Source organism: Ochotona princeps, chromosome 5 (assembly GCF_030435755.1).
Source record: "Ochotona princeps isolate mOchPri1 chromosome 5, mOchPri1.hap1, whole genome shotgun sequence".
NCBI classification, from domain to species: Eukaryota; Metazoa; Chordata; class Mammalia; order Lagomorpha; family Ochotonidae; genus Ochotona; species Ochotona princeps.
In genome coordinates this window covers 105,427,747-105,445,256 of record NC_080836.1, presented here as the reverse complement: position 1 = coordinate 105,445,256, position 17,510 = coordinate 105,427,747, and the positions used below count along the sequence as shown (strand labels likewise).

The 17,510-nt window shown below is 54.0% G+C and overlaps 1 protein-coding gene across 8 annotated transcripts in view; it reads right to left on the bottom strand.

The window, feature by feature from the left end:
* Positions 1-17,510, bottom strand: part of AGAP1 (ArfGAP with GTPase domain, ankyrin repeat and PH domain 1) — a 425,687-nt gene that overhangs the window by 133,640 nt on the left and 274,537 nt on the right. For all 8 annotated transcript variants that reach the window (XM_058665165.1, XM_058665166.1, XM_058665167.1 and 5 more), the window contains one exon: positions 10,551-10,719. In XM_058665165.1, coding sequence (XP_058521148.1) covers positions 10,551-10,719 — 169 coding nt within the window. The remainder of the gene's footprint in view (positions 1-10,550; positions 10,720-17,510) is intronic.

Here is a 17,510-nt window from a genome sequence, read left to right as displayed (position 1 = left end):
CACACATTTCATGTTGATCTGCCAACACGATCCGCTTGGAGGGGAGTTAGAAGGCTCCGCCCACGAGGTGCTCACATGTTCTTGCTGTCCCGTCCAGCTCTCACACAACTTCCTCTCCCAACTGAGCAGGGCAGGACCATGGTGGAGCCACGCTCAGCTTCCTGAGGACACAAAGGAGGCTGCTGTGTGTCGGCCTGGGTGCTTCTGGGTTTTATCATTTACCAGGAAGATTCCAGGGAGAAAAGTCACCATCTGTGTGAGGGTTAGCTACATGGTGATGGGCTTCCAGGCTCCCGGAAGAGAAGACATGACAGCTACAACCCTCTCCCCCACGTGAGGTTTGCTTTCGGCAGCTTCCGTTTTCTGGGGTTAGTCACTAAAGATATTTTGGAGAAAGTTCCAGAAATAAACAATTTGGAAGGGTTAGCTGATTTTCCATTTCTACCTGAGTTCCGACGACCGCTGCCTTTTATTGTGACGTGTTGTGAATCTCTTGCTGTGCCTGAAAGTTACACTTTATTGGAGGAAATGTACAAGAACACACTTGAAGAAATACAGGATACGTACCCACTGGGGGCTTGGGACTCATGAGGAACTAAGGGGAAGACACTGCCCAGGGCTCAAGGTCAGGGCCAGCCCCCCAGGGAAGGCTGCTGGCACCACTTGCTGGAATCCTCCCCTGGTCTAGAAAAGCTCCGTTCCTCACCCCACACACGTTTGCCAGAGGAGGAGAGCTCCTAGCGCAACGTTTATTTACTTCCAGGCACATCTGTTACCATGGAGACGCATGGCCCAGTGCTCCCACATCCCTCTTCCGTGTCTTTAGCTGAAATCATGAATCGAGTTTCTTTTGTCAGTTCTTAAAGGGCAACTCTGCTTAGAGTTCAAAGGATGGAAGAAGGCTTGCTTAGGCTGGAAGTAGGCTTCTCATTTCCTTCTGAGCCACCCCGAGCCTGCCACCAAGCAGGAAATGCCAGAGCAGGGACGCCAGGCAGTGTCCGTCCCTGGGGTGCGGCGCTCATGGCTCCTGGGCTGGGAAACTCTGGGCAGGGCTAAACTTGAGCAAGCAGCAGCTGCTGGGCCACGAGGGATGTTGGTGAAGGAAAACTGCAGCACACACGAGCAGGATCCCCAGGTGGGACAATCAAAGCCACACCACACCTGCAGGACAACAGTGCCCCTAAAAGCTGGGAAAGCTGCAAGTCCTGCAAAACACTAGGGGCAGGGGGTGGAGAGTTGGAAGCTCTGTGGAAAGAAGGCAGCGACAGATAAGCTCATTTTGGTGCAAAGTGTTTTTGGTTTTGAGATCCATGCAGTTTTTCCTAACGACACTTTCCCTGCACACTTCCTGAAGCTGCTCCCGCAGCGTGTGTCTTCACTTCCTGGCACTGTGGGCACAAGAGGACTCTCCACGAAGCGCCCGTCTTGTTCTAGAATTGAAGAAAGGCTGAATAAACACCCAGTTCCGGGAGCCCCTCTACCAGGGCCTCCCCACACTGTGTGGCCACATCTGCGGCAGAGGACTGAACCCCGCGGTCTCAGGCTGGCTTTCGGGGCCGGGAGAAGGGCAGGGTGCACGGAGGCTGTGATGTCACCACCGGTCCCGGGGCTGCCCTGCACACACCTACCAGACATGGGGCTCCTCTGCGAGGCTCCCCTAGAACGCAGGACTGCAGGACCGGCTCCCTGGAGCTACCCCAGAGTTGTGACAATGTTTTCTAGTCCATTTGAAACTAAACAAAGAAAAACTTTGTTTCCATGAGAAAGCAGATGATCTTGCCTGATGTGGTCTTGTTTTTTTTTTTTTTTTTTTAATAGCTATTACCACTGTAACAGCAGCGTAGCCACTCAGCGTCTGCAGTGTGAGCAGTTTTGATAAACAGCCTCTGCGGGCCACACAACGGGGATAATGTATCCTTAAGTACCGCCAATGAGCTGCCATTCTGCACAGCCAATTACTTCTGTGCGTCTGTCACTCAAAGGAAAAATGACTGAGCCCATTAGATCAAACCTTTGTCACTGTTCCTAATGCACTCTTAGGCCTCATTAATCTCCGCGAGCAGCAACAGAGCCGCCGGTGCCTCATTGCCACCCCCGACGGCCACGTGAGGCCTCTCATCTCTCCCCCAAGTGCACCGCGTTAATCAAGCTCTCCTTATTACCCGGGTCCCTGTCACGGCGGAGAGCGCTCCCTCTTAAATGCTCTCATTATGACCCATCTTTAGAGCCGGCTAAGTGGAAAAAAAAGAGGGAGAGAGAGAAGGAGAGAGGAAGAAAGAGGACGGGAGAGAAAGAGGAAGTCCGATCGCATTAATATTCATGACAATAATTAGTATTCTAGGTCACTGAATATTCATGCTATTAGTTTGGTTTTTTATGGGTTTGCTGGATGTCCTGATTGCTGGAGTGTGGAGGAAACAGCATGGTGGAGGCTTTAGATGCCAATGCGGCTCAGTCCTCGGAACCCATTCCCCTCCCTCCCTCCTTCTCTGCTCCCCGGGGGAAATCAGCTCCCACCACCCCGTGGGGTCGTGGGGGTGGGGAGGGAGGAGCCGGGCAAGGAGTCTGCCAAGGTTGGCTTTCACAGAGGTGCAGGCGCCAATCTGCGTTGGATGACAACCCGTACCCGGTGCAGAGATGCCAACAAAGACGCTGTGAAGACAACAAGGTGCCTGTCACTCCTGCACAGTCACGTCACGACAGACAGCTCGGGGCAGCGTGACGCATCACAGCAAGATCCACCACGGGCCTGCCTGCTGGCACCCACACTCACACAGCTGCAGCAGCGAGCTCCGCCTGCCCTCACTGTGCCAGCCGGCACTGGGGCTGCATGCTGGGCACCTGCACGCCCTCCAGGAGCACCCTGAAACATTCGAAAGTGAACTTCAGTGAGTACTTAGGCCCTCTCCTCTCCTTGCAGCCTAAATGCCACAAGGCACTAACAGTAGAATTCTGGAGGAAAAAAAAAATCCTGGGCCACATTTCTCAAAGACATCCTGTGTAGTACGTTTCCAAGAACACGGAGAGAATCATCACCTCCCCGTTTTAAAGGCAATGAGACTGAGCTTTGAGACAGCTGCACAAGGTCCCCCCTTCGATGGCAAACACAGGATGTAAGGATGAACTGCCGCTGAGGCCCAAGCCTTTATGCAGTCTTGGCCATCATGTTTCCCGGTTCCACGTAAATGTCAGACTCCAGAAAACTCCGCCTTTGCTGCTTGGTGCACACAGGCACGATGAGCACATCGGCCTGGCCCTCAAAACTCAACACCCTGGCTCCTGCTCCGGGAGGATCCTCCAGGCTGGAGCTGCGGGTGGCCCCCGTTAGGACGGCCGCTCGAGGCTGGGGGTGGGCACCGCCATGCACATTCTGAGGAGCTGGAGCACCCTGAATGAACGCGCGATCTAACGGGAAAGGGGTCAGTGGGAGTACTTCAGTAGCCCTGATTTAGTGTGTATCTTTTCTATAGCTCCCTAAATTGTCCCTTTTGGAGTACATCCTGAAGTAACTTCTTCAAAAACTCTCTCACAGGGCAATGTCCTATCTGCAAGCTGCCTAAAGGACTTCCTCCTGCCAGCCTGGTAAGAGCCAGGCCTCTGGGCTCAGCGTGGCTCAGCCTGTCCTCACTGCGGCACTGCCCTGGCAGTGCTCAGCCTGTCCGATCCCCCACTCCACTCCGATGCTCCCCACAGAGCCTTCTTTCCCACCCGCTGGATTCCTGGCTCTACGGGAAAGTTCACCTCCAGCACTTTCGCTTCTGTGGTGTCTTTAACCATGGGCGTTTCCTCTCCACGTTCCTGACCTATCGCATTATTCTTGTTTTTTAAACATTGGTTTTGTGATCTTCTCCCCTTTTAATCTCCAGAATCGCTTGCTCTGATCCTCTCTTTCTGTTCACTTTGTTATAGGAACACGCGTCTCTTAGGTTTCCTGGGGCCAGGGATTAAGATGTCCCTTCCCTGTGGGCCTGCTGCCCTCCTGCTCACTTTGGTCCTTCACAGCCTTCCTGGGCCCTGTCACCAGGGGTTAGTCACACTGCCCCGGGGACTGTTCCCTGCTCTCCTAGGCACACTGCCCACTTTCCTCCTGCAGGTGCACTTGCGAGGGGTGTAGCGGTAAGACAGTGGTCGGGAGGACGCCGGCCAGCTCTGGTCTAGTCCCTCAGCCTTCTGACCTGTGTGCCATACTGGCTGCTTCCACTGTGGGCTGGACCAGAGCAGGAGGCAGCTCCTCCAACAACATGCCTCCGCTCCTCTGCCCCAAATCCACGACACGGAGGCCACCATGATTCCAGCATTTTGAGGTGTGGGATGGAGTATTTCCCCCCTGGCAAACGACCTTGCAGCAACAGGAGCAGCAGAACACACTGCCTACCTGTGGTTTCCACCTCCACGCCCCCGTGCGCCTTGGCCAGGATGCACCCCTGACCGTGGCCTCTGCTGTGTGCTCGGCCTCCGGCACTTCCTCCCAGGCAGGAAAGTCCTGCAGCGTTCCCCATAGCCCAGTCTCTGGAGTGTGGAGTTCATCACGGCTGGGCCCATGGCTGACTCAATGCAAACTGAAAACGAACGGCTCGGAGGAATGGCACTGAGGGCTCCAAATCACTCCACCGGTTGGTACAAGTCACAAGCTGACAGGGACACACAGACATCATGACGACACCGGACACATGGGATGTTTTAGGACCACACACTTATAGAAAAGGCAAGGGAAACTTGGAATAAAATTCAGGAGGACAGCTGCCTCCACAAAGTACAAACTCTTGCGAGTTAGACCCTCTACCCATCCCAAAAAGATGAGCTTCAGGGGCCTGGCCCAATGGCTCAGTGGCTAAACACTTGCCTTGTATGTGCCAGGATCCTATATAGGCACCAGTTCATGTCCCAGATGCAGCACTTCCCATCCAGTTACCTGCTTCTAGCCAGGGAAAGCAGTCAAGGATGGCTCAAAGCCTACGGGACCCTGTGCCCATGTGGGAGACCTGGAGGAGGCTCCTGGCTCCTGGCTTCAGAATGACACAGCTCTGGCCACTGTGGCTACTTGGGGAGTGAACTAGCAGATGGAGGATCTTTCTGTCTCTCCTTCTCTTGGTAATGCAAACCTGTCTTTCCAATCAAAATAAATCTTAAATTTTTTTTAAAGTGACCTTCAGGAGGTAGTGGAAAATGATCAATTAACCAAACAGGTTTATAAACAAAAACAAAACAAAGCCCACCCAGGATCTAACCAAACAAGGATGCAAAGCCTGGCTGAGAGGTATGCAAGGAGAGGAATCCCAGTTCCTCCACTCCTAAGGGAATCATGCCAACTAGGGCCACACGGGGTTATGTGAGAGGAACGAAGGAAGGACAACCCAGGTGCTTCCAAGTTCATTTGAAAAACATAAACAGCATTAGCAATGAGACATTGCAGAGTAAAAGAGAAATGTTCCGAAATGGTCTGTGCAGTTTTCCACAGCCAGCTGTGTCTTAGCCTCAGCGAGCGTGGGGAACGCACAGGGCGGCCAGCACAGGGCGAGGGGATGGCACCACGGGCCAGGCACACAGCCTCTCTGACGACACCACAGAACTGCACGATAAAGCAACCACAGAGAAGCCATGAAGAAAGGAAGGCACGCATGAGACTTCCTGCCACACAGAGCAGACTCAGACAAACCAAAGGGGACAAAGGGTTAAATATACAGATATGGGTATATGCATGATACATAATATATATGTATTAAGATTTACTTATTCTTACTGTAAAGGCAGATAAACAGAGAGAAGCAGAGAAAGAAAAAAAAAAACAAATCTTCTGTCCTCAAGTGGCAGCAACGGCCGGAGCTGAGCCGATCCCGAAGCCAGGAGCCAAGAGCTTCCTCTGGGTCTCCCACGAGGGTGCAGGGTCTCAAGGTTTTGGGCCATCCTCGACTGCAAACCAGCGCCTATATGAAATACCAGCGGATGCAAGGTGAGGATTTAGCCAGTAGGCTATCGCTCCAGGTATATATGTAGAAAGCCAAAAGTAAAGTAATAATAATGATAAAACTATAAGGAATATACATTCTGGGCCAGCCCTGTGGTGCAGTGGGTTAAGCCCTCAACTGCAGGGTTGGCATCTTCCACAGGGCATAGGTTGGACTCCTGGCCACTGCACTTCTGACCAGCTCCCTGCTAACACAGTAGACGGAATATGGCCCAAGTGTTTAGGCTCTTGTGCCCACGTGGAAACCTAGATGAAACTCCTGGCTGTGGCCAGAACCAGTCCTGGCTGTGGTGCTCATTTGGGGAGTGAACCAGCGGACAGAAGAGATCTTCATAAGAAAAGAAAGAAAGAAGTATCTTCTGTTCATGAATTGTGATCAGACTGTCAACACTGTACTAGATAACTGAACATGGAACCCATACAGACTGAAGATTTGATTATGCGAATGAAAGGGGAAAATATTTGTAAGAACCTAAAACAAAACAAACAACAACAACAACAAAAACAAGCAGCAGAGGATGTCTGGAAAGAAACGATAAGGCTACAGCAAGATCTCCAGGCTGCCAAGGAACAGGCATGCCCCGGTGAACGCGCGTGGGCAAGGGCCGTCCCACACAGCACGCTCAACCTCATGACCAAGCGCAGGAAAGCAGACCGGGCGGTGTGCCAGCCAGGGCGTGCCCCAGGACCACTTCATGGGACCACAGGCTGTTCTACAGAGCATCTTCCTGGAAGCTGACTGGAAAATTCAGGTATTTATCGAGGTCCTTGCCAATGGCTACAAGTGTTGACTCAGTCACCTGCACTTACTTCCTTAACACCAAGCTTAGCAAAAAACCTTCTGGAAGCTTTAAGAAAACACAAATACCTCCAACTAACCTAGAACTCAGCATGCAAAACTTGAGTGAGTTGAGTGTGAAAAACAAAGGCAAGGAGCTTAGGAAGCGTTCATGCAAACAACACTGAAATGACCAATTTGTATTTTTTTGTGAAAAGTCTACCACTTACCATGCTTCTGGTTGAACTGGGCCATGCTGGAATTTCTTAGACACACAAGTCCTTGATGAGCAATCATTGGAAAATACTGGACACTGGTTCTAGAACAATTCGAACCACAGGAATGCAAGCCCCTAGTGTTCTCCTGGCTAAGAAAGAAGCAGCTGTTGCCCGCAGAGCAACCTGCAGGTACAAAGACTGGCACCGTGACTTCAACTTTCCCTGTCCTCACTGAAAGCTGCTTGGCACAGAAGCAGCAGCCTTGAGGTCAGAGCTGACAGGTGCACAGGGGGCTGGTGTCTGAGGGTCCCGTGGATGAACTCACTTGTATCCATGGCAAGCAGACCATCAACCCGAGAGCTGAGGTTATCATGTGGTATATTCTCCTCCCAAATGGTCCCCTGCTTCTGGCCACGTCACTCCTCCATCCTCCCACTCCTGCCCATGTCACACTCCTGCCCACGTCACAGCCCTACCCCACACCCTGCTCATGTCACACCCCTGCCCCCACACCATAACCATGTCACACCCCTGTCCCCTCTCCTAACCATGTCACAGCCCTGCCCCCACACCCTGCTCATGTCACACCCCTGCCCCCACACCATAACCATGTCACACCCCTGTCCCCACTCCTGCCCACGTCACAGCCCTACCCCACACCCTGCTCATGTCACACCCCTGCCCCCACACCATAACCATGTCACACCCCTGTCCCCACTCCTAACCATGTCACAACCCTACCCCACACCCTGCTCATGTCACACCCCTGCCCCCACACCATAACCATGTCACACCCCTGTCCCCACTCCTGCCCACGTCACAGCCCTACCCCACACCCTGCTCATGTCACAGCCTGCCCCCACACCATAACCATGTCACACCCCTGTCCCCACTCCTAACCATGTCACAGCCCTACCCCCACACCCTGCCCATGTTACATCCTTACTCCCAACCCTGCTCATGTCACACCCATACTCTCACACCCTGTTAACGTCACATCCCTGCTCCCACACCTAACCATGTCACACCCCTACTCCCACACCCTGCCCATGTCATACCCCTGTCCCCACACCATGACCATGTCACACCCCCACACACACCCCTACCCATGTCATACACCCTACTCCCCACCCTGCCCATGTTACATCCCTACTCCCCACCCTGCCCATGTTATATCCCTACTCCCCACCCTGCCCATGTCACACCCTCACTCCCACACCCTGCCCATGTCATACTCTAACCTCCATGTCACATTCATGTCACACTCCTGCCTAAGAAAGAAGAAAAGTCACCCAGGCTCCCTACATGGGATTAATCTGACTGAGCGGTGGCTATCAGCCACTGTGTGACTACAGAAAGGGGTTTCCATGTATGAAGCCCCCCACTCACCCAATAGCAAGGGTCTCAAAGAGAAGGGAACTGGGGGGCGCCTTCTGGAGAAACTTGCCACAGTCGCCAGGTTCTGCCACTGGCGTCAGACACCGTGTCTGTCCTGGGAGGATAGGCAATTCCCAAGAACTGGAATCCGCACAGGCAGGGTGCTGAGCGCCTAGGCTCTCACAGTCCACGCCGCCTCCCAAACGCCACTGCTGCTGTGCCCAGCCGGGTGCCTGGCACCTGAAGCTTTCACCACGCTCTGCACTGGCACCCTTGCATCCTGAAGCCTTGGACCCAGGCCAGCCACATTCCTTCTCCCCATGTACGTGCCGTCCTGCGGTGGCCCCAGTCGCCTGTCCAGCCCTGAGTACAGGGGCCGAGTATCAGGACTGAGGGCTGTGGCAAGCACAGATGAGGCCCTCAGCAAACACGTGCGTGTTTCAGAGAACCACACTGCAGTGATAAAGACACGGCTTTTGTCAATGAGGAAATAAATTCTGCAAAAGGCCCAATGGATGTTGGTATTAGTAGACAAACAGGTGGATATGAGGAGGTGATGGATGGGTTGGGGGGGAGGGAATTAGGCAGTGCCCTCGGCAAACACACTCCACAGGTCAGGCACTGCCAAGCCCACAGGGCACACACCTGTAGCACCAACAGGTGCCAGACTCTGGCACCAACAGCCAAAAACCTCGGCTTTCCACCGCCTGCAGACATTCTGGTGTCTCTCCTCCCACCCTCAGTTAGTCCCTGTCCCCGACAAGGTGGGCCCACGGGCAGCGGGTCACAGAACAGCCCACAGAGCCACCACCCTCTTTCCGGAAGCAACTGAGGTCTGCTTTAGCTGAAAGCCCATCACTCTGTTGGTGCGTCACCACGGTGTGTGTGTACTACTGCACCTCTGCCCCGGCTCTCTGCTGTGCGTACCACACACCGCACCTCTGCCCCGGCTCTCTGCTGTGTGCACCGCACCTCTGCCCTGGCTCTCTGCTGTGTGCACCGCACCTCTGCCCCGGCTCTCTGCTGTGTGCACCGCACACCGCACCTCTGCCCCGGCTCTCTGCTGTGTGCACCGCACACCGCACCTCTGCCCCGGCTCTCTGCTGTGTGCACCGCACACCGCACCTCTGCCCCAGCTCTCTGCTGTGTGCACACCACACCTCTGCCCCCGGCTCTCTGCTGTGTGCACCGCACACTGCACCTCTGCCCTGGGTCTCCACAGAGTGTATCGCACACCTCACCTCTGCCCTGGCTCTCTGTCATGCACACTGCACACTGTATCTCTGCCCTCTGGATAGGCCAGCAGTGATCAGCCCCTAGCATGATGGAGCCCGGGCTGGGGATCCCAAGCTCAGCACTCACTTTCCATTAACCTGCTTTTCCCACCAAGGCCACAGAGCTCTGCAGGGACCATGAGCCCTCTGGAAAGCACCTGACATTGGAGGAGTGCACCTGTGAGAAGCGGAGATGGGTGGGAGACCTTCTACAGAGAGCTGCTCCATGAAGACAGATGTGGCTGGGAGAGCAGAAAGGGGCTTGATGACAGAGCAGACCAGTGGCCAGTGGGGGACCCAGGCGGATCTGAACACCTAGTCTCAGACAAGCAATGAGGGGATGGCTAAGGCCACGGCACAGCCCTCAGCACAGAGCCTTCAACAGAAGCCAACCATGGCCGTTTGTGGTTCACAACTGAACATGGGGGGTTTCGATAAAATACTCACACCTTCTAAGCCTGAAAGAAAGACAAACAAACAACCCTTTAAGAGACAGTAAAGGACGCTCGATTACACTGAAGGGTGACAAATGATAGTGAATGCATAAACAGCGACAGAGAATCTGATTTTTACCTAAGTGAAATGTTTCCCTTCAGCTTGCCCCAAATAGCTTCTCCATTTTCACACACCTTGGATGCCAGAAACAGCTCACCTTTGATGCCTTTAACCCAGAATTCGTGTGTTCTCAAAGATGCTCAAATACTCAAGCTGGTGTGGAGAGAACCCTCCTCTTAACCATGGAGCCAGGAAGGAGCCCAGAGGCTCAGCTCAGGCATGCCACCCATGCTTGCGGGTGTTCACGGAGCCCAGAGTGCGGAGGGACGCAGAACAGAACCATAAACGCACATGAACCACCACCGAGCACGCCCACTCAGCCCCGTCCTCTGTGCCTGCCACCGGGGCGCTGGCATCCGGCAGTGTGGCTACAGGCGGCTTACCTGAATTGGCCGAGATGTGCAAGCTGCTCACGTCCTTGGCCAGGCCGTTGGTCTTGGGGCTGGAGAGGGGCACACAGGCCGACGTGGCCCGCGGTGGCCTCTTCCCGGGGACTTTCACAGTGGTTCTCAGAAGGTCAATCTCCTTGCCGTGGACATTCTGCATGTAATCCTGCAGGAAACAAGACCAGCCGGGAGGGCTCAGCCAGGAGACCTCGTGCCAGCCCACAGCCCACCCGCGGGGGGAAGCACTTCAAAGCTGGCGCCTCTGTCATTCTACCTGTGTCCCAGGCTGACTCAGGGGCAACGGGGAGAGGGGAGGCAGCTGTGCAAGGCACACACAGAACTCTTGCTTGCGTCTAGCTGGCACATCAGGGGGCTGGCATGAGCCTGCACACCTAGGTTTAAGCCCTTGGGGCGGGAGGTCACCCTGCCATCAGCTCCCCGTCTCACCCTGAAACTGCTGTTAAACATCTACACAGGGCCACGCTGCCTGCTGGGAATTCAGGAAGTGAAGGTCAGATCATCAAGGTCCAGGAAGGTAAAGCTACTGAAAGTGCACAGCACCGCAGGGTGCCAACACCCCCAGCTACCAGAGGAAGAGCCACCACAGAGGAAAATGCACCTGCTGTCAGCCAGGGGGCCCTGGAGCAGAGGAGCCTGGCCAGCCTGGGCTGCCCATCAGGCCTTGAGTCGTCCAGGTGTGTCTCATGGAGGGCCTCCATCATCGCTTCCTGGCCTTTGCCTAAGATCAACTGCAGAGAGGGACCCCCTCATGTCCACAGGGCAGGCTGGCTACGGTCTGCCATGGCCGCCTCAGGCAAGAGTCGCTGTGGACTTTAGGAAGGGGAAGGTTGTATCCGGACTGGGACAGCAAACTTGACCTTACCTGTCCCTGACAGAAGACCCCGTTTTGATGGAGAATCTCTGTGTCTCTCCCTCTCTGACTTTCAAGTAAATAGATAAATCTTTCCAAGCTAAAGATGTTGGACAACCCAAAATGTCACCAGCTAAGATAAAAGGCTGTGCTTTTGAAAGATGGGGGACCCAGATGGAGAGGAAGTTATCCTCCGTGGATAGACGGAAGTGCTTGTCCACGGCAAGCACTCACCTGCCAGGGTTCAGTGTGCTGAGCAGAACAAGGGGAGCACACACTAGGGAAGGGCACCAACTTGGGGTGCTGTGGGTGACGGCCACAGACGGCCTGATGGGCCTCTGACCAACTGCCAGGCATGCCCGCTGCAGCCTATGCAAGCTTCTTTCAGAACCCACATTAACACTTGCAAGGAAGGACATGTCTCCTTGCATAGTAACTCCTTTAAAAATATCAACTTGCTATAACTTTCTTTTTTAATGCCAATTCTCAACAAATTAAAATACAATAACAGGAGTGTAATTGAGCATTTATTGCTTATGGGCTCCAGAATGAGGCTAATCAGAGAATGAGTAAGACTCAGCGTGGGCTCTTCCAACAGGCGTGTCTTCACACACAGCATCAGGATGTTTTATCTGGAACGCCCAGCCCTGCGCGCATCCGTCGGGCACTACAACTTCAGAGAAAGCCATCAGAGAGAAAGGGGCACTGCCTGGCTTTCCGCCACTAAGAATTTTTAGGCCCTTCCAAGATGTATTTCCTTCTCAGCCACAGCTCTCCCACCTGTGGGCTTTGCCAGCAGCCGGAAGGGAAGCTCCTCTGGCTTCCAGGGGGTAGAACTTGGCCTTTTCATCCCTGGCCACTAAACAAAGCTCCTCCCCTTAGAAAGAGGCCTTAAAAGACAGGCAGCAGGCCTGATTTTGATATGCAAATGTCCCAGATCCTACCCCTTCTCTGCGTTGGTCCTAGAAAATGCTGATCTCAGATAAAAAGAGGGGGAGAAATCCCTTTAACAAGGCGTGAGGGTAATTCAAAGCCGAGCGCTTTTAAACAGCACTTAACAAGTCCCTGGGGCCTACTCAAGAGCCAAGCCCCCTAGAGGTGCCCAGCTCCTGCCCCTCAACAGCTTGAAAAAGTAGTAATTGCAAACCTATTTGCATTTTTCTTCTCAAGTTGTCCACGTTCGTTCATCATGTGGATTCTCTTTTGCAGCAGGCGCCCGGGCGAAGGGCCCCGTGGGCGAGCGCCGGCAGCCCGGTAACCGCGCCGCGCTGTTCCCCCACAACGCAGCTCCGGTACCTTTGCCAGACCTTGTTTTTCACATTTCGCTCCTAATTATGTTGCATCTATTGCCGTACACTTAATTAGCTGCATTAATGTGATTTCTTTTCACATAGTCAAGCAATTAAGAGCTATGATTGAGTTTCATTCAATTAGCCTCAACAAACATGCTAATTGATGTCCCAGATGCAAATGAGGTGCAATGAGAGAAAGCTGCTAGCAGTTGCGCGCTGGTGTCAGGCCCGGAGCTGCCAGGGCTTGCTGACAGCACAGCTTCCCAGCTCCCACCCTCTCTGGGGCTGCCTTCAGAGCAAGGAGTCAGCTGCACCAGAGCGCTCGCTCCTGACGGCGGGAGTTAACTGACCCGCTCCGCAGCTTCCTGGTCCCGCCATTTCACAGTTACGAGTTCCGAGTACTGCCCCCCATCAACAAGTCCCATCCGGCTACTGCAAACCGCACGCTGCCATCCCCCCTCTTCCTGCGGCCCTTGGTAGATGGTGGGTTCATCTCCATCTGCTCCGGGCGCGTGGCTCCCAGAGGGAGGCTCGCGAGACACAGTCATCCATCACAAGTTCCTAAAAACACCCGGCGAGCCCACTGATTTCTTACAGCCCGCATCTGCAGGTTAACTGGGGCTGTCTGGTGCAGGCGGTTTGCTGATCCCTTCATAAGAATACCAAACACAGTCAGCAAGATCTTGAACCTAAACCATAATGCATCAACCATGTGAGGGCACCTCAGAATACAGCAGTCCCAGCACGTGCGCGCTCCCGACCTCCAGAACCAGTGATGGAACTGCCCCCGCTCCCGTGTCTACACAGCCCTTTAACAGGACCAAGGGACCTGATCTCCATGACTAAGGGATGGCAGGAAACAATGCGAGTCTCTGCCCTGCAAGTCCTGGATTCCAACGGAACACGCCTACTGCTCCATTTACTATTTCCTATCAAAGATCCCTACCTGGCCAAAGCGAGCCAACCGTGCCTCCGACACTCTGGCACGTTTTCCTGGCACGGCCTTCTACAAAGCGAGTTCCTCAGCACTCTATCCTGGGACCCACCTGATCAAAACAGGCCTCACACCTCATCTGTTAATCTCCACGATGAAAGCGGTTTTGATGGTGCCAGAGGCACCGTGTACAAAATGCTGGCACCTTAGTGAGAGCTGGCGCTCACTGGGTGCTCCACCAGCATCACTTCTAAGCAAAACCGATTGTTCTTCATGAGACACACACACACAGAGCTACTCTTGCCACGACTTCAGCCCGTAAGTGGACACGGCTGAGTGTCAGAATGCTGACCGGACATACGTGCGTGAAGCCTGGAGACTGAGGTGGGGACACTGGCAACGGGTGTCTGAGGTGCAAGGTGAACTAGCTGCCTGCTTGGCGGGACCAGTTTTCCTTGGAAGAACAACGCTGTGGGGTGTAGACACACGATGACACACTCTGGGCACTAGAAGGGAAATGGCCGAGTGCTGGCGTCTGATGATGAAACCTGAGCTTACTGTTGCAAATGAAATGTTAATAAACTTGCATGTCTCACCTTGACCTTGGCCCATCCCCAGTCCTTAGCAACAAGCCCTATAAGTCTGGTGACATGAATGAGCGTCATTTTACGACGCTGCCTGATGCTAAGTGTTTCTGTGACACTGGCAATGCTGAGAAACCCGAGGATCAGAATTCTAGCCATCCACCTACTACTCATTGCTAAGGCAACACTTCTGCTTCTGTCACTTCTGATTTGTTTGCTTAGCCGAGAAGCGGTGTGAGCTCACAGGCCCAGAAGCCTGCAAGTCACAGACACCAGGACAGAGCATTCCTCCAGGCAGACTCCTGGTGTGCCTTTTAGATAAGACTTGGTCACACATACTCTGCCCACTCAGCCATTGCCCTGAGACTCCCTGCCATTTGGCTTAGCCCGCTAAATTCACCTGTTTGAAATCTGTTTGCTGTGCCGAGAAACCTACCAACTTGCTCTTTTTAAAAGTTAACAGTTAAACTGACCAATCATGACTGTATAATTACATGAAATTGGCCTGAAGTGTGGAAAAACCCTGTGGATGTGCCGCTCGGGACGACACTCCGGTGAGGGGTGTTGGTCCCGGCCGTGGGACGACACTCCGGTGAGGGGTGCTGGTCCCGGCCGTGGGACGACACTCCGGTGAGGGGTGCTGGTCCCGGCCGTGGGACGACACTCCGGTGAGGGGTGCTGGTCCCGGCCGTGGGACGACACTCCGGTGAGGGGTGCTGGTCCCGGCCGTGGGACGACACTCCGGTGAGGGGTGCTGGTCCCGGCCGTGGGACGACACTCCGGTGAGGGGTGCTGGTCCCGGCCGTGGGACGACACTCCGGTGAGGGGTGCTGGTCCCGGCCGTGGGATGACACTCCGGTGAGGGGTGCTGGTCCCGGCCGGCCGGTCGGTCAGTTGCTTGCTCTCAACCAAGAACCCAAGCTCGGCAACTTGTGCCTTTCACCGACTTCAGACTCCTGGTGATTTCTGGGGAGCTCAAAATCTGGGTACAACAATGCCACATGGATGTGTGTGGAGGGCACGTGGAGATAAAACACGCAATGACCCAGTCAGCTGGGTGTGGGCCACAGAGAAGCATGTGACCTGCCTTACACCTGCTCTCCACACGTCGCTTCCTGCTCAGGGAGTCCTACACTTGAATTTCTAACATGGTTAAACATAAACAGCTAAAATCGACATGAACGAGGCTTTTGGGGGGTCCTGCGTGATTCTTAAGATGTAAGGCTGGAGGGTCGCTGAGCGAACTCCACGTCTGGCATCGTGTGCGGTTCTGTGCATGGGGGGGCTCAGCACCAGAGGGCACCTTGCAAACACAAGGTTTGTTTTCTCCTCATTATTCCCTTTCTCCACTAGACTCGTCATTAGCCCAGGGACAGAGGGGCACAGCCCTTGGAGCACGAAGGATCTTTTTAAAAAGTTTCACTTCTGTGAGCCAAAGGTGGGGGGGGGGGGGGAGGAGAAAAATAACAAAGTATGTAAAAGAAGCCATTGTTGGATGTACCGCTATTCCCAAACTCTCTTTAGCATTATTTTCAAAGGACACTAACCTACAAAGACACAAGTAGCCAGTCCAAAGGCATCAGGCGAGCTGCAGGCCTGATGCTCATGAACAAGCAACAGACAGGTGTGGAGGAGGTCACGCCTCGAGAGACACTGTGGAAACATTCAGAATCTGTGAGACATCTTCTGGCCTCCATCCTTTCAGTTCGCATCGCTGAGACGACGGCCACTTCTCTCCAAAGGCGCCCAGGCACAACAGCCAGGTGGGCAGTAGCTTCAAAGCGGAGCTTTCTCTGAGAAACAATGCTGTTTCCCAAGGCAGCCAACGGGAATGCAGGCCCACTTTCAGAGATGCCCCTGAAGGTCAGCTGGGCAATGCTTCGTGTCATAGCGGGTGTTGACGTGTGGCCATGCCAGGAGCCAGGACTCGCCAAAGGCAGCGGTGCCCAGACTTTGTTCCTCGCGTAGTCTGTGCTCACAGAGCCCCGGCCACTCTGACATGTGCCGAGAGCAGCGTGGAGAGATCTGGGGCCTGCTGGTGATAGCGCCGTGTGCAAGGGAGGCCCCTTCACAGTGAGAGCTGCTCTTTCTCTGGGCCCCAGGCAGCAGCGGCTGGCAGCCAGCATCAGTGGGCTGGTGTCCAATGCTGGCCCAAGGGGACAGGTTATTACGGTATAAATCAAAACAGCAGAGAACTAGAGAACTCCAAATTGAATTATGGATCTACCTTTTGCTTCCTGACTGTATCGTCTTCACTGACCAACTATTACTGAGCTTCAACACGGCAAGAAGGATTTTTCCCATCTTCGGGTTCCTGGGCTGTGCTCAACCCTAGCCCTGCACCTAATGGATGCCCAGGACAGGGAAATGGCCAGGTCTCTGCTTCTCCAGGCTGATCTAAGGGACACTGTGCCCGCCACGGCCAGCTTCCCAGAGCTAGCACCATGCCTTTGCTGTCCTAGTATTTATGAAAAAACCGTCTTGCATGTGGTCTGGGATAACAGGAACACGGTTAGGACCTGGGACTCTTGGCTGACGGGGAAACACTCCATCGCGACCCGAGACCTGTCTCCATTTCTGCAGTTCTGGGATGCAACTGCTGGAGAAGGGGCCGTGGAAGGCAGCACACACACATGCTCTCAGGAGGCTCTGCCAGGGCCCCTTGTCCTGGGCACTCCAACCCAAGGCAGCACAGAGCACAGGCCTAGCAGAGGGTGGGCCTGGGGAGTGAAAAGAAATATTCACAATTGAAAGGCCAGAGGATTTAAGTTGCTTTTGCTTTCTGTATTCTGCTTAATATGTTCTTCTTTACCTTCTGTCTTCTGCTTGCGGTAGAGAATAGAGAATAACCGAACAAGCATTTTATGATTAGGGAGGGAAGTAAGGAAGTCTAAGCATGGCCTGCGAGCCTGAGAGATAAGGGGCTCCTGTAGCTGTATCCTGATTAAGTCATGGGAAGGGTCTCAGGACAGGCATGAGAAGGGTCTCAGGAAATATAGCCCAGGAACCTGAGAGTTAAGGGGCTCCTGCAGCTACATCCTGATAAAGTCATGGGAAGGGTCTCAGGACAAACATGAGAAAGATCTTAGAATGGGCATCTCAAGAATTATGGCCTGGGAGCGGAAAGCCCCTAATTGTGTGACTCCCCCCTCCCTGCTTGTGACTTTAGCCTTTAAAAGAATGCAGTTAAGATGACTCGAGGTCGGTGTGCTCAGGCTCCTGCGTGAGGAACTGGCCCCAGCCCCAGCGCCCTGGTGATCAAATAAAACCTCTTGC